General features: G+C 42.3%; 2 protein-coding genes across 2 annotated transcripts in view; one reads left to right on the top strand and one right to left on the bottom strand.

Moving 5' to 3' along the window:
• MCM9 (minichromosome maintenance 9 homologous recombination repair factor) overlaps positions 1-22588 on the bottom strand; it is a gene marked incomplete at both ends in the record, with an annotated part of 50446 nt that overhangs the window by 6808 nt on the left and 21050 nt on the right. Inside the window, 3 exons of the mRNA XM_079549918.1 lie at positions 972-1175; positions 2117-2319; positions 4230-4404. Of these exons, the coding sequence (XP_079406044.1) occupies positions 972-1175; positions 2117-2319; positions 4230-4404 (582 nt within the window). The remainder of the gene's footprint in view (positions 1-971; positions 1176-2116; positions 2320-4229; positions 4405-22588) is intronic.
• On the top strand, positions 6473-15164 carry ASF1A (anti-silencing function 1A histone chaperone; the record flags this gene model as incomplete). The annotated part of the gene is made up of 4 exons (XM_079550758.1): positions 6473-6581; positions 9081-9196; positions 12714-12890; positions 14952-15164. The coding sequence occupies 4 exons, from the start codon at positions 6473-6475 to the stop codon at positions 15162-15164; spliced, it is 615 nt and encodes a 204-aa protein (XP_079406884.1).

The following is a 22588-nucleotide window of genomic DNA, read 5'->3' as shown; positions in this document are numbered from 1 at the left end:
GATATAATGCAAATGGAAATAATTTTCTACATGAAGCTATCCTAATTGGCTGTGGAAACATGGTTCCTATTCAGCGTGAGAAAGTTTAATTAATAACATCTATAACGTACTTTGAAAGAATAAAGTCCTATTAGAAGTCTCAAACATGAGGCACACAAGAATATAAGAAACCTTAAATACATAAGTAACATGTGGAGCTTAAAGAATTTATACTTAAAGAATCTTAAGAATTTATTTCAACTAAACAGTGTCCCCTGAAAACTGAGACCAAAGTATAAACATCTGATGCAGAAAGTACTACACAGCTCACTGGCGTATAAAAGCATGAAGACCATTTACGATTCTTTATACAAAAATACAGTACATTCTTTTAAATTCACCTTGAACATAGTCAATATGACATTTTAGAAAATGAAATCATGTTAAGATAGAGATCTATGCTTCCTTTGTTTTTGTTCTTGTACATGAAATATAACTTGAATTTACAGTTGCAAATGTTGTAGTCCCTACTGCAAAATACAGACTTGATTACTGATACTGAAGGAAACAAAAACGTGCTGACGTTCTACTCATTTCAGGACAGTTCTCAATAACTGACACCTTTCATCAGGCAGAGTAGAATGGCAACCCAGGGCTCAAATTAAGAAAAATGATTCCTGAGATTTGCTTTTCATAACAACACATATCTTTGGAGACTTTTTTCTCTAATATAATTCCTTCCAATGGCTTTAGTCTTTATTATGTCTGTGAGAACAGTGAAATTAAAACTGATATTGATCATCCAAATACAACACTTTTTCCTACATTCAAAATCTCCAAATCTCTTTAGATCGTAAAGTAACACAAGATTCATCTACCTGTATCTCTATAGAAAAGCTGCTACTCCACTCACTGGCTATAATTAAAGTTCCAATCTATTCATTTTATAAAGGTTAATTGGCAGCCTAAAAATAAAATTGTCCCAGCCCTACCTTCTGCAAGGCGTATCAAACTCTCCAACAAGCGAATGGTGGTTCGGGCAGCATTCCGGCAGTCGCTCTGACGCTGCATTTGATAATAGCGTACAAGGATCAGGTTGCTCTCATCAGACAACTTTGGCTGTATCCTTTTTATAAGGCAGAAGTAGGTTTTCATCTTCTCCATGCTCCAGAGCCTTTCTGATTTGCTAGGGCAACCTGCGTAACGACTGCCTCGTCAGTGAACATAGGACAGATATGAAGCCCTTTCCTAAGGATTACTGTTAATTAGGTGGGTGAATACAAAGGACATTTTACTGTATTTCTGGGGCCTTTTGGAGTGCCTGCACATTAGTCCTTGAGGACTTCGTTAAATTCCAGTGTGGAATGTTGCATACCACCCAATCCCTCCCCTAACACAATCCACAGCAGAGCCTGCAGTAATTTCAACAGCAGTGCTGTCAGGCTCACTGCCCACAAGATGGTACGGTTGTTATTAAGCACTCCAGTGCTGTGTAAAATGTAAAGTGCCACGTGACTGCTGTACTTCCTCTGGCTATTTTACCTGCTCCAAAAAAACCAAAGACTACCTGCCATATTCTGAACATTTTTTTGCAGGGATACATTTTGGGAAGGGAAGAAAACGAAATAAGCTACCTGAAGGAGTTCCTCTAATCACTTGATCTCTAACGGGGATCAAAGTCATGCTCCTAAAGCAGATGAGGGGCTGGTTAAAATCAAATCACACTGCCCTTCCTAATTTCACAGCATGCAGCTTTTGCACACTGTTTAAGCACTCCATGAGTCCTGTAGCACGCGCAGCTCAGACTTGTTCTGTCTGAATTAAGTTTCCCACTCACAGCATGTAAAATAGTATCATGTGTAGGATCTGCACATCAAGTAATAAGGCCAAGATGGAAACCACCCACTTACTGAGCTGGGCTGATGGTCTGATCACAGAGTAAAGGTAACTATGGCGTTCACAGATCACCTCTACTAATTAATCAGTGATCTCTATCTTATTCCTACTAGAAAGACAACCACCATCACAGGCAACTATCACAGCAAACACATGAACACCGATTCATGCAAAACGTTGAAAAATAAAATACTAAAATGAAAGGTGTGGGGGGGAAATAATTTAAAAAGACTGCTCTTACCTTTATTTTGCAAGATGAAAGACGAAATGATGCGGTCCCACTCCTCGTTCTTTGTATCTAATAACACTAAGACCAGGTCAAATCTGCTCAGCAGGGGACTGCCAAGAGCTATGTTGACAGAGACAGACTCAGTAGGATCATAATGGCCTTTGGGGTTTGTTGCTGCCAGTATGGTTGTCCTTGTATTAAGCTTACATACCAAACTAGAGAGAAGTAAGATGAACAGCTGAATTAAGCTGGGAAAGGTAAACGATTCCAAAGTGTTAAGAACAAATACCATGTTTTTATGTTATAAAGACCACATCTTACCTTCAAAGAGTGCTAAGAGCTAATCATTACATATAATTGTTGTAGTAATGAATATTACACACAAAGCTTTTCTCAGTCAGAGAATAGCAACTAAAGACTGTACTCAGCACATCAAAAGTGACTAGGCAATATTCCCACAAGTCATCTTTCTATACAGCTAGATCCTTAGCTGATTAAAGCTAACATAGCTTTTCAGAAACAAATGTTATTTTGTGGATTCCTACGGTATATTTTTTTCACAATTAAAGGTAAATTTTGTCTTAATTCACATTTTAAGAAAGCAAAATAAAATGGAGCATATGTTTTATTCCTGTCTGTAATCACATTTTGGATATTAACCCAGTCAAACAGCAATGGCAGCCATATCAACTCTATTTCCAGGGTAACTGAGATTTTTCTCTCTTAACAATACTAACCTAGTCTGTGTTATTAAATGTGGGGCAATGTAACTATTTCCGTTAAGGAAGCAGTTATTCTACCTTTACTTTGACACCAAGCTAGAATTTTAAAGGTAAAAGGTAAAGTTGTGGTTTGAGGTCTTCAAAACTCAAACAACCGCAACAAGGAACCCGACTAAAATACATCACTATCTCATCACGCAGAAATACTGCACTGTTTCCAACCATTTGTCCCCATCTGCACTGCTGGCAAAAAGGTTGACACTTCCCTGCATGAGGGGAACATGATCTATCCACTTTCTGCCTAGTATTTTTGCAAGGGCTGCATCAAAATTGGTTTTGATGAAAAAGTATGAGTGAATGCATTTTTAAGAATGCATAAACCAAGCAAATTCATGCATACTTTCGATACACAGCACAGTATAACATATTATATAACATAAGGAAAAGGTGATGCATTAGATGTCATACAGGCAACAGGAAATGTTGAGCAAAATCCCAAAAGAGAATGCAACAGCAAGGGAAGAGGAGGTGAGTTGTAAAGTGGAAAAAATGGCAAGAGCAAAAGAGGCTGGAGAAAGATTCAGTGCAGATGCCCGGAAAAAGAAAGGACATGATCAACTAGAGGAGACAAGAAGATGTGATGGGAACAAGACCAGAGTGGATGGGAACAAGGATGGATGTGGAATGGATGGTGCCTTCTGAGTAGCAGACTTCACTAATATAAGCCAGGGGATGATCTGGGCCCAGACATGAGCAGCTCATAGCTGAGAGAAAGAGGTTTGAACTCAGAGATCAAACTGACAGAGTAAGAAGCAGCAGATTTGAATAGATACTGGTTTAAAAAGAGTGGACATGAACGCAAGTAGGAATTTATATTCATGCCTTGCCCAACATAAAAGTTGGAGCAGTCTGGAAATCCAGTATTATTAGATATTGGAGAAATGAAATCCTGCTTTATGAGTTCCAATACTAATTTCACTAGGTTCCTCATTTCACATACAATTATTATGATAGCTCCCACAAAATGACAAGAACACAGTTTTTAGGAAAGAGTCCTTGTCTAAGCGCAGCAGTAGACTGAAAATCCGGAAGTTTGGGGCCCTGGGCAGCCTGAACTAGTATTAGGTATGGAGACTGGCAGCCCTGCCTATGGCATGGAGATTGGAGCTTGATGATCCTTGAGGTCCCTTCCAACCCAGGCCATTCTATGATATGATTCTATGATAAGTGAACGAGGTATGTCTATGAAATGTCAGTTCACCTTGTTGACCAATATCACTGAGAACAAAACTATGTAGTACAATAAAGAAAACAGCTGTAATCTGTTAGCATGAAAAGCATCTCTTCAATTTGTAAGTGTACAAGAAACATTATTTTGTCACATATGTTAACATGCCACTTACCCTGCTTTTGCTACACTGATGGTTTGTTGCTCCATTGCTTCATGGATACTGGTTCTGTCATGTTCTTTGATGCTATTGAACTCATCAATACAACAAAGGCCTCCATCTGCAAGCACCAGCGCTCCAGCTTCCAAGTTCCACTCCCCAAAGTCCTTCACAGCAGTCACTGTCAAACCTGAAGAATCAATTATTCCAGTCAGTCTTTTTCTCAGATTCAGGAGCGAACTAGAGTGAAAGAATGGGAGATGGCACGCTGGCTTGTGCCACAGACAGAAGGAGAAACAGCAGGCTAACTCCACCACATATCACTACCATGCATTTCATTTACACTTGCTGGTAAAAAATCCCACCAGTGTTATGCAGGTTAGCCCTGATCTGTAGAGCAGATTCTGCTAAGCTTTCCAAACTTAGTAATTCCTTATTAACAAGGGTGAAAAAATCAAATCTGCTAGATTAAATTGAAAACTGGGGTGACTGCAAAGCCCACAAATTTACAGAATGGATGCATTCAGCTCTCCTTACCCACCAACTGCTTAAATAGACAAATATTCCAGAGCTGAAGAATAAAGCTTAGAAAAAATAAATAGATTCAAAATGAAATGAACAAAATGAAATGAACAAAATAAGTTTCCAGCAGGCATTTGAATGTGCACAGTGACACTGGGAGCATGGAAGGTCAGAAACATTTCAAAGCTGTGATAACGGCTGCTCACTATCAAGTATATGCAGCTCTTTTCCATTTTCCTAGTCCCTACTTCCCAGTCTTTTCTCTATCTTTAGCCCTTCTCTTTCACTACAAAGTGCTCTGCTCAAAATATCCTGGTAGCTGACAGGCTGCTGCTAGCCTGAAGCCTTCTGAAACGCTACAGCAAAGCTTGCCCAACGATCTCCCCACCCAGCACTTCCCATGTCCCAGGGAAGATGCTGCTGCCTGCTCATCTCTATGCAGATCAGTCAGAAGTTACTGGCAATACACGTTTCTTGATAGTAATTTTAGCTTGTTGTGAGGAACCTCTTCTACTGTGCCCAATCTGGCCTTGTGTCTGACATGAAGAATGCTAAAAACGTACACTGAGCAACAGATGAGGCAACTATCAGATGGTGACACTTCTTTGTAAATACAGAAACGTAATTCCCTTTCCAAACCCAGCAGTGGTTTGGAAGACCATTAAGAACTGACGGCCTCAGTGCTGCTCTCACTGCAGACATGGCAGACTCTGCTCCTCACCTGCACGGCTCAGGCAAGATGTCTGCTCCACACCTTCCTGCTGCACACTCAAGGGTTCCCTGCAGGCACGATTACTGCCCGACCGCATATTTATTTCCTCGGGGAATCGCTTCTCGCGTTGAGAAAAAATACCTCACACCCCCAGCCCCTGGCAGGGCTCTCCCCAGCGCGGCGGCGGCCGGTGACATGTCACCGCTGCCATCCCCGCACACGGCAGCCTAAAATGGCCTCCTCCCCGGGCCGCCTGTGCTCGGGGCGCGCGGCGCCGCCGGAGGCCCTTCATTACAGCACAGCCACGGGATGACGGTTTTTAGGAGGCCGCTCACACAGCGGCCCCCGTGGGGCTGCATGGCGCGGCTGGCGCGGGCTCGGCCGGGCAGCCCCCAGCCAGCACGTACCGCCTGACACGTCGGGCTCGCAGAAAGAATTAAACAAGCAATAATAATAACAATAATCCCCGGACAAACAAAACCAGCGAGCCCACAGCACATGGCGGAAACCCACGCGCGAGCAGGGGCGCGGCCTACGGCAGCTGGGGCCGCCCCCCGGCTCCGCGCTCGGCCCCGCCCGCTCGGGCCGGCCCCTCCCGTGCCGCGCGGCCGTTGGCCGGCGGCTGGAGGGCGGTTTGGCGGCGGTGGCGGGCGCTGGCCGGGCGGGGGCGCCGAGCCGCGCGGCGGGGCCGGGCGGGCGCAGGAGCCTGTCTTGCCGCCGCTCGGCGGTCGGCTCGGCTCCGCTCGGCTCGGGGAGGAGGGCCCTAGCCCAGCGCGCGGCCAATCCGGGCGGCCGCTGGCGGCGAGCAGGGCAGAATGGGCCGTAGTTGAGTGAAATAGGAAAGCTGCGAACAGTGTGGAGTGCTCCCGGTGTAAATAAAAGGGGGGAAGAAAAGTTTCCCCGAGTCGCGGCTCTGCAGCCTCGCTCCGACGGGGGCGCGGGGCTTCGTGCGCGGCGGAGACCACCGCTCGGGACTTTGCCGTGCGGCGTTCACGCGCTCCTCCTATTGTGTTTTTTTCAAAATATGGCAAAGGTTCAGGTGAACAATGTAGTGGTGTTGGACAACCCTTCTCCTTTCTACAACCCTTTCCAGTTCGAAATCACATTTGAGTGCATAGAGGACCTGTCGGAAGGTGAGTACCGCTCTCCGGACGCGGGTTCCGCGGCCCCGGGCCGTCGGATGCGGGGCCGTGCGGGCTCCCCTCGGCCCGGGCCTGCTCCCGCCGCCGCACGGCTCTCTTCCCCGCAGAGCCGTGCCGCCACGCGGGGATGCGGAGCTCCGGCAGGGCCGACCGGTCCGAGCCCGGCGGGGAAAGTTAGCGGCGGAGCCCTCGCTCCGGGCTCTCGGCTCCGGGGCCGCCGCTCCGCTTCGCTCCCCGCCGCGCCATCGTTGAGGCCGCCTTCAAGTTGCGAGGAACTTGTTAGAGTGGTGGTAGCCATGTTGCCAGCTTTGTGTGTGCGTGGGGGGGCAGAGCGGGAGCGGGCGGACGGGCAGGGCGCCGCGCGGCCCCGCGACGCGGGAGCGGAACTGTTGCGCGGTCGCACCGCTGCGCCCGGGCAGTACCCGCAGCGCGGGCAGCGTTTCGGAGCGAGCGGTGCGGGGCCTCGCGCTCCATTTTAACACTTTAAAAAAAAAAAAAAAAAAAGGAGGGGAAAAAAAAAAAAAAAAAAAAAAAAAAAAAAAAAAAAAAAAAAAAAGGAACGGGAGGCAGGGCGGGCAGGCGGCTCTCCGTGGGCACAATGCTCGGGGCCCGGCGGGTGGCGGTCCGGGGGCGCCGAGCCGTGCCGGGAGGAGGGGGAGGCGGCAGCCACTATTTTTGGAAGTCACTCGAAAGTTACCGGCTGCCGCCGGGGGGAGGCGGCCCGGCGCCGCCCTGCACGCCGCCCCGCGGGGACCCCGGAGCGGGCGACGCGGCTAAGAGCCCCTTCTCGGCCAGGCTCACGCCTTCCCGTCTGCCCGGCGGGCCGCGAGCGGCTCCCGGCCCGGTCTGGCCCGGCTCGCTCCGCAGCGTTGTTTCCTCGCCGCCGGCAGGCCGCGCCGCGCCTCTCCGCGGGAGGCGCCCCGAGAGTCCGCGCGGGAACCCCCGGGCGGGAGATTCGAACGCGGCGGCGCACGGCGAAGGAAACTGCGGGCTGTGCGGCGGCCCCGAGCGGGGGCGGAGGCCGCTACGCCGGAGCTGCCCGGGAACAGGTGTCGCTACCGGCCCGGCCCCGGTGGGGCCCAGTGCCGCCTGCTCGCCGGGGAGCCCGAGAAAGCGGCGGGAAGCAGGGAGGGAAACTTACGGCAATGGAGACTGGGGACGTTTCTGTCCCTGTTTGCCTCTCTCGGCACGGGTTTCTGCCACTGTTAGAGGCAGTGGCAGACACGGAGGGTTGGCGGTGCTGTCAGGAACTTTGAGAAAGTCCTGTCTGCGTTTGGGTTTCCTCCAGGCCTCTGCCACCCATCCTGAAACTGATCAGCATCTCAGCTCGAGCAGCCTGCACCAGTGAGCTAAGTATCCACCCTGATGCCTGTGGCTGCTCCTCCCTGCCTCGGGCAGTCAGGGCTTACTCGGGACAGCAGCACCTGAATTCTCACACCGTGTGGCACGCAGCAGTGCCCCCAGCAGAACAGGACAGGGCATCACCGTGCCTTTCCTTCGTTTTGTGACTGCTCCTCAATGTGTGCACTTAACACTGCGGTTAAATCTGGATGGTCAGATTGCTAATTAGCGGTGGCCCAGTTCAAAATTCTCAGTTCCCCCATCTGATAAAGGTTAGACTACAGGATACAGTTAGGGTAAGCACTGCTATTTTTCACACTTAAAAATGAGATTAAATAGCTTTTTCCAAAATAATGAATTGCTGTCATTTCCTTAGCATTTGTGTACTAATGTCTACTCTCCTGTTTACAGCCATCCATGTGTACCACTTGTCTTAAAACTAAATTCTTTGAATTCACTTCCCCCCATTTTTAAATTATTCCATGTCATCGTTACTCAGCAGTATCAGATCAACCTTTTAAAGGTATAAGTTATCTTTCAAAGGCATGTTTTTCAGTACTAAGTATTACTGGTTTAGAATGAGCAAGTGATGGTATAATAGCCTTAAATGATCTAGCCTGTAAGTCCTCACTCCTTGTACACAGCAAACTGCATAGACTCCAACAAAAGGTCATCAGCTGACCCAATGAGCGCCTGCAGTACCCAACTAGCTAACACTTTTGGGGTAAACAGAACCTCTGATGCAGAACCTGGTCAGTTATGCTGTGCTGTTTGAAGGGTTACGATTTCATTAATGAGGAAAAACAGTTGCAATCCAGAATACTGGAGACAATCCTGCAGGCTGAGGAAATTCTCATTGCATGTCCTAATGAGTAAATGGACCCTGCCTGGTATAGAACAACCACAGCTTAACCTGCCTATGAAAATAGTGGGACTCCTGCAGTACTGACTGACTAGAGAAAGGTGGTGGGGTGGTTTAGTTCATGAGGACTGGGGAAAGCATCATCTTCCCCTGATGAAGGCAAATTTCGTATCCTTTATACCAGTTGCCAAAGAAACAATTTTAAACTAAGCAAAATCATAGTCAAGAGTGGAAGACCCTTAACTATAATGATAAATCATGTTTGTTATTTAATTCTTGTTCTGCAGATTTGGAATGGAAGATAATTTATGTGGGTTCAGCTGAAAGTGAGGAGTATGACCAAGTGTTAGACTCTGTTTTAGTAGGACCTGTTCCTGCAGGCAGACACATGTTTGTATTTCAGGTAAGTTTTGAATTAACTGTTTCTAAAGGAATTACGTTATTTTGATCCTTAAAAATGACTATCGCACTAAGAGGCACTTGAAAAGTAATAGCTTGAAAAACTTTCAGTCAGCTCTTCAGGTATCACACACCTTTCTTTAAGATTTATACTTTGCCCCCAATATTTCCATAGCAATATTTTCATTTGTAGTATCAATATAAGATACACTGATAAAGGCATGGTTCCTGTAGGTGATGATAATTTTATATAATAAAATAACAGAATGTGTTGGGCTGCAAGGGACTTATGCCCACCAGATTTGAACCACCTGCTGTGAGCAGGGTTGCCACTCGCTAGATCAGGCTCATAGTGTAAGTCTCAATTACTTGAAAACTTCAGGTTCTGAAACTTCCAAATGAAGAATTATTTTCCCCTGCCTTTCAGGACACACTGAAGGAATGAGGTTGGGTTGGAGGCTATGTTTATTAACCAATTATTTGTGCGAGTTGAAACGTTTCTGTTTTGTTTTGGAGCCCTATTTTTTTCCACACAGAAAATGAAGATGCTGTTGATCTTGTTCATCATGTTCATAACAAATGCATTGTATACCAGTAGTTCTTCTATTATCAAGATGTGATGTACTGCACTATTTTCAGTCAAGTTACAGAGAGTCATCACTGACAATAACGGGGAGAAGCAGGGGGCAAGTGCCTAAAAAACTCTTGTGTCATAATAGGAGGGGCTTGAAAATTGGAATTTACTGGTCTTGCAGTTCCAGTAGAATGGACTCCTTTCCATTTTAAATGGATGTGAGTGTTTATAAATGACACTAAAGCTAAACTAGGAGTGGGCATGCAAGCATCTTGCTTACATTCGAATAGGTAAGAGACTGAATTGGTGTGTTATTATAAAGTGTCCCTTTTATTTCTAATTGAATTACCGTTGGTCTGAGTACATTAGACTTCAAAACCACTGGATTTCAGGTGAGGGTAGGATTTAGCTAACGTTTATGTAAGAGACTATCAAAAACTGAACTGCTGTAGTAGGCATTTGCTGGTGACTAAAGCTACTTTATTCACCAAACTAATACTGCCTGGGAGATGGAGAGAACAAGGGAAGGGCAGAATGGGGCGCATTGCAGAGCTGCAGGAGGCACGTACATAAACCAAAGAAGTGGTCTTTGTCAGGGTAACACAGCAAAAAGACCTTTGCAGAATTGCATAAAATTTTCAGCTAATAATATGCTGTAGACTTTTCTAAATACAGAAATCACTGAAATAGCAAATAAAATGGAGTGTCACACATATAATACTGAGGGTGATAAAACTGCCTTTGTGAAAAAGGAGCTGTGTATCAGGTTGATACGTTAGTCTTGCATACAGAAAGGTGGCAAACTGTTGTGCTTCTCAGACTTGGACAATTAAATTCTTAACATTTTAGAAGATTTCAATATTAAAGGCATACTGCCTTGCCTGTTTAGATTAAAATACCAAGACGGAGCTAATGAACCCTGATGCCTTCTCTCTCTCTATGCATTTGGGGATTCTTTTGGAGATTATAAATTATTTATAATCTTATGGGGAGATATGACTGTACACTAATTTAGCTACTCTCTAGTAATAGCTAAATGCATATCTGTTGTCTTATGTGGAAAAGCAAGATAATTCAATACAACGTATGCATTGAGTGATTTCATAAAATCCTTAAATAATTATTAGCATGAGAATGGCACATGAAGACTGTGATTTTTTTTATGTGGAAGTTAATCTTGCTACTTCTTTTTGCCTACCACAACATCTGTTTGCAACCACTCGTGTATCCCTGTGTATGGCTACCTGTTCCCTAGGGAACTGGGAGGCTTTATATCCAAGGCAGGAAGTTAAACATTTGAGAAAAGATAGCAGATTGTTTTAAGAATCACATTCAATGTCATTGCCACTCAACGAAACAGTAGTCAGTAGCTAAGTAGGACTAGAACAGTATTTCTGCAAGTTCACAGCTGTATCATATCATAACATATTATGGGACATGAAATGCCAGTGGCAGTCAGGAAGAGCTGAAATACCATGTTAGGTGCTAGCTGAGTAGGGAATTAGGGAATTAAATGGAAGAGCGTACTTTTGCAGTGTATTATTCTATAATTGCCTACTGTGGAATTTCAGGTGATCACATGGCCCTAGGCACTGAGTAGGATGACTGAATGTAGCAGATTCATATATTGGCAGTTCTTGTGTTTTCTTGTAGCCTCTACGCTTCTTTTCCTTGGCCATTCCCCTGGACATGCTATAAAGTCATTTGGTCACTGCATGCTCCCTTCAGGGCTGGGGGAGTCTACCCAGTTCCCTGGTGTGTTTATACCCAAGAGGTCCAATTCATTTAATTGTTCTGTAAAGTGCCTGTAGCTTCTTATAAAAAGCCAGACTGGTTTGAAGGCTCAAAATTGAAGTAGCAAAGAGCAGAAGTCAATGATGCATGATTACTAGCTCCTGAATTTCACAGTGCTAGAGCATATAAATACTACAGAAAAACAGGGATGAGACGGATAGCAAAAATTAATGCCATTCATCTTCTGTCTTAAGGCAGGATTCAATACACCTGAACTATTCTAACATAATTAATACTAATTTATACTCAGAACAAAAGTGTTCATTATTAGCTTTGGGCTTGCCATGCAAAATTGTAAATATGAGTCTTTTTCATTTATTCTTAAATTGCTGTTAGTCTAAATTTAGAGGAGGAGGTACCACATGTTTATCACCAAGTGTTTGGTTAGAAAGCATTTTAAGAGACCAAGGTAAACTGCATTTTATGAAGTAACCTTTATTGATTATTAATAGTTACAGTACTACAGAAAGTAAGGATGCTAAGGAAAATTGTGTTAGTTGCCTATGAGGACTGTACACTTGCTCAAAATGTATGATGTCCCACAGTGGTCAGTGCATTTAACTACATGCATTTTAAGAAACGTAGGCATGTGGAAGCAGATGAGAGAAATAAGTTTGTTCCTTTCCTAGACTTTTGGGGGATAGTCCAGACCTCACTGTAGCCTGTGCTTGCTTTTGCTGAAATACAAACTATAGTCTGTATTTGTAAGGTGTTAGTCATGTTAAAAAATGCGTACAGATCAAGTCAACCTAAGAGGTATGGAAAGAAATACTTCTACTGAATTACTAAGGTGGGCTAGAGAATAATGGCAGTGTAGAATTAGAGAGCTATTGGCACACTTGTTCAAACAACAGCTCAGCTAATTATGTATTGAAAAGCAGTTTTGGATCAAAGCTGTCTAATCACCCTGGAGAAATGTCAGCACACACTATTACTCTGTTGTAAGTAATTCCCTCTCTAGAGGGTACCATCCTAAATTCATGGTTGATTTTTTTTTATAAAAGCAGGTCTGCTTTCAGGTTAACTTGAAAGAAACATTTTAAATTTACATACATTCTCTGCTAAGTTCTGGGAGATACTACTTGAGATTGCCCTGCTAGACAGATGTACAGTATTGATTTTATTCTAATAAATCTTTCCTTTTCTCATCTAGGCTGATGCTCCTAACCCAGGGCTTATTCCAGATGCAGATGCAGTAGGTGTAACAGTTGTGCTAATTACATGCACATATCGAGGTCAAGAATTTATTAGAGTAGGCTACTATGTAAACAACGAATATACTGAAACAGAACTGAGAGAGAATCCACCAGTAAAACCAGACTTTTCTAAGGTAAGGCACATTCAGTCTATCTATTGTATGCTTATAAAATATTTTTAAGAATCAAACTCCCAATGATCCTATAAATTACGTTTCAATAACACAAAAAGACTGGGAGACAAAGTAGAAGTACCATGTATTTGCCACAAATTTGGAGAACATTCAGAAATCAGTAACAATTTCTGCTAATTTGAAGCTTTGTTTGGATGTCAGTATGAGTTTATACTCCTGAAAAGAAATAGAGACTGGGTTCCCTCTACCTGAATCACTGTTGACAAAATGGCTCTGTTCTTCAAAAAAAAAAAAAAAAAAGAAAAAAATTTTCTATAGGACAGGAAATTGGGATCTGAAATTGAAGTTTTAATTCAACACGGTCCCTACACAACTGTTCTGATTTTCTGCAAAGCAGAAACTGAAAAACAACTTACCTATGAAAAGAGAGAAGATGGGTAACCTGGTAAGAGCAGGTTGGATGACTATTCAATTAGTGGACAACATGGTCAGAAGTTTATATTTTAACTTGAAAAACATAGTTACTTCCATGTTAAAAACTGAACCAGCAGTAGAATAAAAACGAGATGTGAAACAGAATTGTTTGGAGGAGAAAAGCCAATTAAACATCAAAAACTAGTCAGACCAACACCTGTGGAACAAACACACAAAGTTCTGTACTGTATCCTGGCTTGCTTTAGTAAAAGATCTTGTGGAATTGGAGTTTTCTCTTTATAAAAGCTGATGTGTACATGTTCATGTCCACAGTGGTCATGATTAAAAAAAAAATGGGCTATTTCTCAAGTTTATATGAATTATACAACTAGGTATATGAAGAACTGAGTGGAATAATGTATGTATTGTAATGACTACAGATATAATTCCCATAGTCTGAAACAGATCCTCAAACTAACTTAATTAAAATGGTATGTAAACTGTTTTTTAAAAGTTGCTGATGATTTTCTTGCTTAACTTTATTTTCAAGGATCAGATGCTTTAAGTGTACTCAAAATTCACAGTTACTGTTGATTTTTGATTCTTAAACTTATAATCTGTTTCTTTTTATTTATTGTGTTATTAAAATCTTTTGTTATTTTTGGTGTGAATGCTAGAATAACTTTCTTTAAGCAACTGAACTTTGAAATATCTTGTCATAATTCTGTTGTTGTTTTTTTTTTTTCTAAATATAAAAACTGCTTGCATGAAAAAGAACAGCAAAAGCTATCACATATTTGTACAAAACAGTCTTAATATGACTTCAGGGCAGAACTTAAATGTGCAAGAGGAACGTAAGGTCATTAAACACATTCAACTATTGTTGATGGGAAGCAGACCTACCAGGTCACCTTAGTTTGCGTAAGGGGCTGGGAAATATTTAAAAAGAGCGCTTCCTTGAGGAATAAAATAAACATTACTAACAAGGAAGACTTTTTCTACGACCAGTTTCAACTTTAATGAGATAAGGGGTCAGTTGTTATAATTTGCCATCCTTCAAAATTAACTGTATTCTTCAAAGACAAATAAAGGCCAACTATAAGAATAAAATGTGACCAGTGTCAAGGTGTGCCCACTACCAAATCAGAGCAATGTTTATTCACTTTAAGATGAATCAAAGCATAGCCATTTAATGTAAGGAAAAGCTTTTCTCTTAAATGAGGAGAAACAGTTGATGGAAGCAGTAAAATTATGGTAAACACCATGAAATTGATGCAGAACTTGATCAAGTCATGCGGCACGCGGAATGTTTGTAGGAGTAGTTATTTGCTTTAATAAGCACTGCCTAAAGTAAAACCCTTGCACGTTACTTGCAAAGTTGTATAGTCTTGAATTCACAGAATACTTAACTGCTTTCTTAGGAGGATGCTTTTATTTTGCTGGATTGGATATTAAAGCAAATGGACTAGTGCTGTATTTCTGTAAGCATGTTTTTATCCATATGTAGTAGCTACAGATTTGCAATTACATTAACAAATTATTTTGCACATATATGGCTGCAGGAGTAAAAGGAAAAAACCTATATGAATGTGAATTCTGATTAGAGACATAAACACTATATAATCCATTTCTTTTCTTCCCACCCAGCTTCAAAGGAATATTTTGGCGTCTAATCCCAGAGTCACAAGATTCCACATTAACTGGGAGGACAACACTGAAAAACTGGAAGATGCAGAGAGCAGTAACCCAAATCTACAGTCACTGCTTTCTACAGATGCATTACCTTCAGCATCAAAAGGATGGTCAACATCAGAAAATTCATTAAATGTTATGTTAGAATCTCATATGGACTGCATGTGACTAACCACCATCGTTTTGGTACTGTACATGTATTAAACTGTAAAAACAACCAGAACTATTTCCCTCAGTTTCCCTAAGTATATAGTTGACAAGCAATGTGAAGAACTTGTTTTAAAACATCCTGTAGAAAGTTTATAAAAAACAACAAAAAAAACCCCAAAAAACAGTATTTGAGCAAATGGTGGAATATAAATACAACTATTTTTAAGTAATTGCTTTTTTTTCTCTAACTTGTTACTTTGTTGGTCTAAATTGAACCTTATTAAAGTATGCCTATTCTTCTCCCCTCCCCCTTTACTTTGTAAGCACTGATGAAAGCAAAAAACCCTGGAAGTTGAAATAGTCAGGAAAAATGAAGCAATAATGCTATGCTGTGTCCTTATCTCTGATACCCAGATTGCCAAATATAAAGTGCCCTTTAATTAAACACCTGAAGAGCAAAGCTGTTATTAGAGAAAGTACAAAGACAAGTGTTTGCTGCTTTAAAAAAAAAAAAGCCCCCAACTATCCTCTCTCTTTCTGTGGAAGTGGACAGCACAATATAATATATATAATATAATTTTAGGTGCAAGCTTCATTTCAAGACACAAACTAGTTACTTAAAGCATGCAATTTGAGATTATACCATCTGTTATCTTCAGTTTTAGGACTTTTCTTAATCTCCTGCTGCTATTTAAACTGTTTTTTTGACAACAATGTTTCATGTGGATTTAGGTGGGTATTTCATGAGAAAACCCTTTTGCAGCCACTGAATGGTATACATAGGTGGTTGGAAAGACTCAAGCAATTATTAGAAAATTTAATTGTCAAAAGGAATAGCATGAGCACCCCCCAGAAATGGCTCTTCTGCAAGATCGTTATGCACAGTTGCTGGTTCATACATTGATTTTTCAAGTATGCTACATTTTTTTTTAATTTTAACTTATAGTAGCGAGTTCAGATGTTTTCTTTCAGTTTTTTGAAAGATCTGGAATTTAAAATATTTCAGTTTTTTGTTGCCCTTTAAGGGCAAATGATGCACTGGTATAAATTAAGATTCAGACCCTTTTGTGGCAGGCACTTCATACTCAAGAATGCACTGCCTATCCTGAAGGTCTTGCAGTGACACATTCCTTATTACCTGAGGCACCCTTGAAGATAAAAAAGAATGAGGCAGTGAACTGTAAAGACTTAAGACACTGTTATGACGCTAACAATTCAGTTATTCTTTCTAATCCTTGTCAGCATTATAGGTTTACTGTGACTATATATGCATTTAAAATTGTAATCTGTCATGTCAGATTACAGAAATAGTGTTCTGCTGGTTACTAGTAACCACACAAACTGTGAATCCTTGTAGGTTCCAGGCCCTTAAAATGGATGAATTTCATGATGACTTGGCAGATATAGCTCTGAATAAAAATAGAATGCTTTCTCTTCATTTTCTGCATTCTCTAATAAGGATGAAGATGTCCCAATCAGTTAGCATTTCTGTCTTTCTCACACAATTAGTACAATTGTCTTTAATTTAAAATGTATACTTTCAAATTGCAAAGGAAAGACCTGATGTGGATGTTACATGTGCATGTTTCTTTCTTGCATCACAACACAGCGGAGCATACGGTAGCTGAATGACCAAATTGTATTGAGAGCCATTAGTATTTGGAACGCTAATTCTAATGTGATACTGCAGAAGTCAGTATGTCTCAAATGTAAACGTTTAACATCGCCATCTACTGAAAGGCTAATGCTGGTAGCTAATGATGTCTGACTTAAGCTAAAGCTATTGTAATAATATTTCAAACCTCTGTTCCTGCTAGTAATTGAAAGTATGATCAGGTACAAGCTATAACCAGGATCCATCCACCAGTAGCACAAAGGCATTTTAGAAGCATGTGCTACAGAGAAAGAAGCAAACTGTTACTGCCATTGCAGAATCAACTACAAAACATGGTGAGCAGAACTACGTCAATCAGCCTGCAAGCCAGTTAATTTAGAGAAATTCAGAAGGTGAAGGTATACTGTTTAGAAGAAAAAAAAGGTTAACTGTACTTGTGAACTTCTGTGCAGTGAACTTCAATCTAGACCGGATGTCACAATGCTGCAACAGAATATGGCAGCCCCTCTGTGATACTAACTTATAGCTGATCCATCAACTGCAAGAAAAAGAATTGCCATGCTGTGTTTGGTGACAACTGTAAAAAGAACCACCATAGCTACTATGCGAGCACCTCAGTCTTTTTGAGAGGAGTTGTCTTTCTATGCTTTCCAAAAGATAGGAAAGCTCTCAGGTTTTCATCAAGCCTGTCCAGATTGTAGCAGTCCACACAAACTGTTTTCTGTATTTGCCACATTTTCTGGCAAAACCATATTCCAGAGATAAGGAATTTGAGTATTCCAGATGCTTTAGGACTAATGATCAGGTGACATCAAAGCACAAAATTAGTGGCATTAAAAGATATAGTGAATATACTGCACCTCTATAAAAGCTTGTCTCTTATCTCTGAACTTTTCAGGACCGCAGGGCTGCTTACCAAACGTAGACAGGTAGCACTGACAGCAGAACATTATAATTTCAATGCTGAAGACAAGTTCACTTACCAACAAACTTCAATTTACACAAACTATCAACATGCAAGAAAATGCTACAGACTCTATTGAAACGAATAGTGATGCATCTATTGTACTTGTACCTCAGCTACATAGATATACTCAATTCCATTAGAAGATTGTCATAACATTCATCAGAGATTTTTCATATACAAAAAACAGATGGATCACACAAGGCCTCGTTACTGATGAAAGATGAGGTTATTTTTCTGTTCAGCTTGAAAAAAAAAATACACATTGTCCCTTCATCTTACAGTCATTGTGATTAATTAATGCATTATTCTAATTTGAATTACTATGACATTCAGAGTTGGAAGGGAGCAAATTACTCTAGCTCCATCATAAGGGAGACTGGTGAAGTGTAACCTCCCTAAGGGCTCTGCAAAACACTACTGATAATAATACTCTATCTTCAGTGTTCAGAATGCTACAATAACCATGGTCACTTAGTTTACAGCCTATCCTGCATTTGTGACTCCTGAGTGAGTCAGAATGTCAGAGACAAAGCTGACAATGTGACAATCCATTATTTTTTGGAAGGCCTCAACTGCTGGTTATCCTGAAGTCAGCTGACTGCTGGCTAACCCAGTTGCATAGATAGATAGATAGATTGCTTACTGCCATCTGAAATTGGTGGTAATGAAGAAAAAGGAAGGAAAAAAAAAAAAACAACCTTGTGCATGCATACTCCATGCTAATACTCATGAGAGTATTACAAGAGACAGAAAAGAGGAGAGTAACTAAATCTTGTAAATTCTGTCTGGACAACTCCAGGAGATCTTTCACTTCCTTAATTACCCTGCTACTCATCTACAACAATTAGTCTGCAAGGCAGTAGCCTGCAAGTTCAGTGGGATAGATTCTTATGTTCTGTTGAGAGCCACAAAAGAAGTTTGGGCTGGAGATGGTGTGTTACATTTGTTGCTTGCTGGAGGGTTCTGCTCAGGGTCAGCAGGGAAGACAAAATGAAACCGCCAACTACCTGTAATGGCAGACAGTGTATGAGGAACTGGTCATGTTAGGCCTTCTCATTTGTATTTATGTTTCCGGCTTAAGTTCTGCTTCATAAGAGCTGGTCTTGAAATATGAGATTAGATGTGGGCTGCAGAAGACAGGTGGAGGTATTTTCGCTTGGTTTTCAGTCTTGGCAAAGAATTTCTAAGACAGAGAAACCAGCTGGAGTCACTATGGAGGCTACTTTCAAGTTAAACAGGGTTTGTATCTAGAATATAAAGACCTCTCAGAAGCAAAGGAGGGGATGGAGGGAGGACACCCATCAACATTTCTGACTTTTGCTAATACTGGCTTGGAAGCATGGTGGGCAGTCACTGTTCATGGTATGGGTGATGGGACCAGCCTCCAGCAGACAACCGAGGAGAGTTTGTGATGCAGAATGGCAGTACCAGATGTAGGAGATAACAGCTAAGCGTTAACAGCAATGATAAGAACTGGCTGAAATGTCAGGAGTTCATGCGTTTCCCTCTGAAAGTCCGCTGGACCTTACGATGATAATGAGGCTTATCTTTCCATATGAAGGGTCCTCTAGCTTGTTCTATCTCACTAGAAAAGTATGGCAGACAGCAATGATACAGACTGGGAAGAAGCAGAAGGCTTTATGGTACAGCAAAGGTTTGTAACAGAAATCAACAGAATGATATGCCTGACATTTCAACAGCAGGAAGAAACCTCTCATGAAAGCCTGCCTGAATGTATTCTGCCAAGATTGTGACTTCTGGTCAACACTGTTGATAAAGATGTTCCTCCTGCAGTATTTCTTGTCCCTCCTATCTGGAGGTCTTCAGAAACAGGTGTGAACAGACTGATATTTTTGAAGAGAGACTGCTCTAATCTGTTACATGCAAGTAGCAACTGTCTCAGGACAAGGCCACAGCATTAGTGAAAGGAAATTAAGGGAATGTGCAGATGTCCAGGAGACACTGCTCGAGGGATATTGCATTTCTCCCAGGAGCTTTGATCAAAATTCCAAAATTCACTCCTTAAAGAAGTTTAGTAGACTTCCTACAGAGTTAAGGACTCCTCGACTTGAGGCCTAACTGCTTAGGGAACAGCCAGTGAAGTCATACTATAAGAAAAATATTTTCAACATACATGCTGACAGAAACTACTACGAGTTCATGTACAATTTTGAATATTCAAGAAAATAAGAATCGTGTGTCAAGAGTAAACATGCAAAAAGACTAGCCTAAAGGCTACATCTCAATAACCTGATCAGGGCCATAGTATGGATCTGAGCACTGCCATGCTATTATCCTCAGCAGTAAATTGTTAGCTAGCATGTTCCCTGTCACTGCCTTAGCCTGTATCAACCAGCAAGTGCCCAGAAACAGCTTGGGGATCTACAGATTGGGAAAAATGTCTCCCATTTCAGTACCTTGCGTATCCCAGGATTCCGATAACATATACTCTATTCATAACTGTAATTCTCAGCAAGCACTTGGAAGTGGTTTCTACGGGATGATAAAAGAGAACAGGTTAGCATCTGAAGACCATGTAGCAGGGAAAGGCTTACAACAAGAAAAATGGTTGTTTACCCTTGAGTTTGTTGCCTTCAATGAGGAGCACTAAAGGAGCATATAGTAACAAAATGCTGTTGGCATCAATATGGACAATGACAGACTTTGCAAAATGTCAACAAGAGGCAGTACTCTGAGGGGGCTCTGCAGAGGCTATAAGAGGAGATGCCAGAATGCTGTATTTCATACAGCTCAGGAGGGCGTATTGTACAGAACTGGAAAGTAGGAGAAACAGCTGATAGTCTCCCACATTTTAGACAAGCTGTTCTGAACATAGTTCACAAAATTCTTTATGTAGTTCATCTGTGGACTGAACAAAACTCTCCAGAAATTTCAACAGCCAAGTTGTCATGGTTTTATGATTTTTGGTCATCAGTATTCCACACCATAACATCATGTAATGCACTGGGGGTGGGGTTTGATATCTGCCGAATGTTCGTCCGACGGAGAAGAACTGCATTTCCCCAGGAGGCTTTGCGGTCAGCAAGGGGATATAACTCCATGCAAGGTCACCTGATCCTTCTTCTTCGCCTGCGCTTCGCTGTCTGCGCTTCGCTATCTGCGCTTCGCTGCCTGCGCTTCGCCATCTGCACTTTGCCGTCTGTACTTCAGTCACTCAACTGGACTGCACTTCTCACCCCAGCATTGTGGTGAGGTCTATACAATTCAAACAGATTCTCTCTCTCTCTCTCATTGTATTTTACTAATACTATATTTAGTAAAATCATTTGTTCCACCTCAGATTAGTGCTGTTGTTTTCAAGTATTTTGGGGTCCCCTGCTTCCCCTTTCCCAGAGGCGCGGATCCGCAGATCCCTCCGCCCTGCTGGTCACGGAACTGGGCCGGACCAGCCCATAAACCGTTGACATTTTTGGTGGAGAATGCGGGCAACAGTTGCTTTCTAGCTGTTTAGACTCTCTGCTCTCGGAGAGTTCCGTTGGGAAAGCTTATCTGTTTTACCACTACTCTCTGAAAACGTGACCTTGAGAACTCCAGGCGGACTGCCAGTATCGTAGGATATTTGTAAACTCTGAGCTTTACTATCTTGCCTCTGTAAAAAAAGGAAAAAAAAAAAAAAAAAAAAAAAAATGCTTTCTGTAGTGAAACTGACTCTTAAAGGGCTGCACGCTGCTGCCTCTTCTTTCCTAATGCTCAAAACATACTGGGCATTAATTAAGCTGGCCACCTTGCTCTATGGAGCAATCGGCATATACAATCAATTGAAAACATGGGTGGAAATATGGACCTGGCACGTTCGTACAATGTGGCTTACAATTCCGGAGACAGCTGTCAATTTTACAGGACTGGGATTTTTTAAGGTTTCCAGTCTCACCTTTCAGCCTGTAATGCAGTTTTTGAATGAACACCTAGTCGCATTACTAATCTCCCTGAATGTATTGCTCATCATTTCGCTCAGTATTAGTATTTATTATATTTTGAGCATGTCCTCCCCAAAACCAGAGAATACTGAGTGGCAGGGAGTGTGGAGAGGTCTGGGAAAGACTTTAGACAGATGGAAATCTTCAGTCTCATGGAACTTTACTCCAGAACACCTGAAAGACCCCGAGAGTCTAAACAGCTATTTAAGGCAGGAATGTTGCGGCTTGGGCAGTTCTGAGGAGGCACATATGATTTGGGGCCTGGCTAATGCTTATCGGGCCTTATTCAATACTATCCTGGAGAGAGAGAGAGCTTCTGAAATTGAAAGGGAGAGTCTCAGGGAAAAAGTTCAAAATGAGCGAGAGAGTCTCCTGCTCCAGAGGAAAAACCTCCGATCTGAGAGAGATGCCCTCCGAATTGAGAGAGACTCCCTGCAATCCAAGCTCGACAATCTTCAATCTCAACAACGCACCCTCCAATCTGAGCTAGATACTGTCATAATCGAACGAAACAAGCTCCAAGCTGAACTGGAGGATGAGAGCATTGGAACTGACCAACCTGATCAACCACAGGAGGCACCACAATCGATGTCAGTTGCCCCTGTAAGAGGACGGAAAACAAAGCGAATCTCGACTCAGTTAGAAGAGAAAAAAGAGGAGGAAAGAGGTCCAGAGGAGTGGCTCCGAGGGCCAAGAGAAGCACCTCTGAGTCCAGGGGAGGGGCCCTCAGTAAGACCACGGTCACCAACACCTACAAGGGCAAGAAGTCCTGGAAGAGCAAGAGGTGAGCAAGATATTGTTACCTTTGTTGATCGATCTCTGAAAATGAATGAAATTCGAAGTCTGAGAAAAGACTTCTCACGCCACCCAAATGAGCCTATTGCTACTTGGTTACTTCGATGCTGGGACAATGGGGCCAACA

Source organism: Tetrao urogallus, assembly GCF_951394365.1.
Source record: "Tetrao urogallus genome assembly, chromosome: 2".
Lineage (NCBI taxonomy): Eukaryota > Metazoa > Chordata > Aves > Galliformes > Phasianidae > Tetrao > Tetrao urogallus.
Note: the sequence above shows the minus strand (reverse complement) of the source record. Positions and strands in the feature narration are given on the sequence as shown.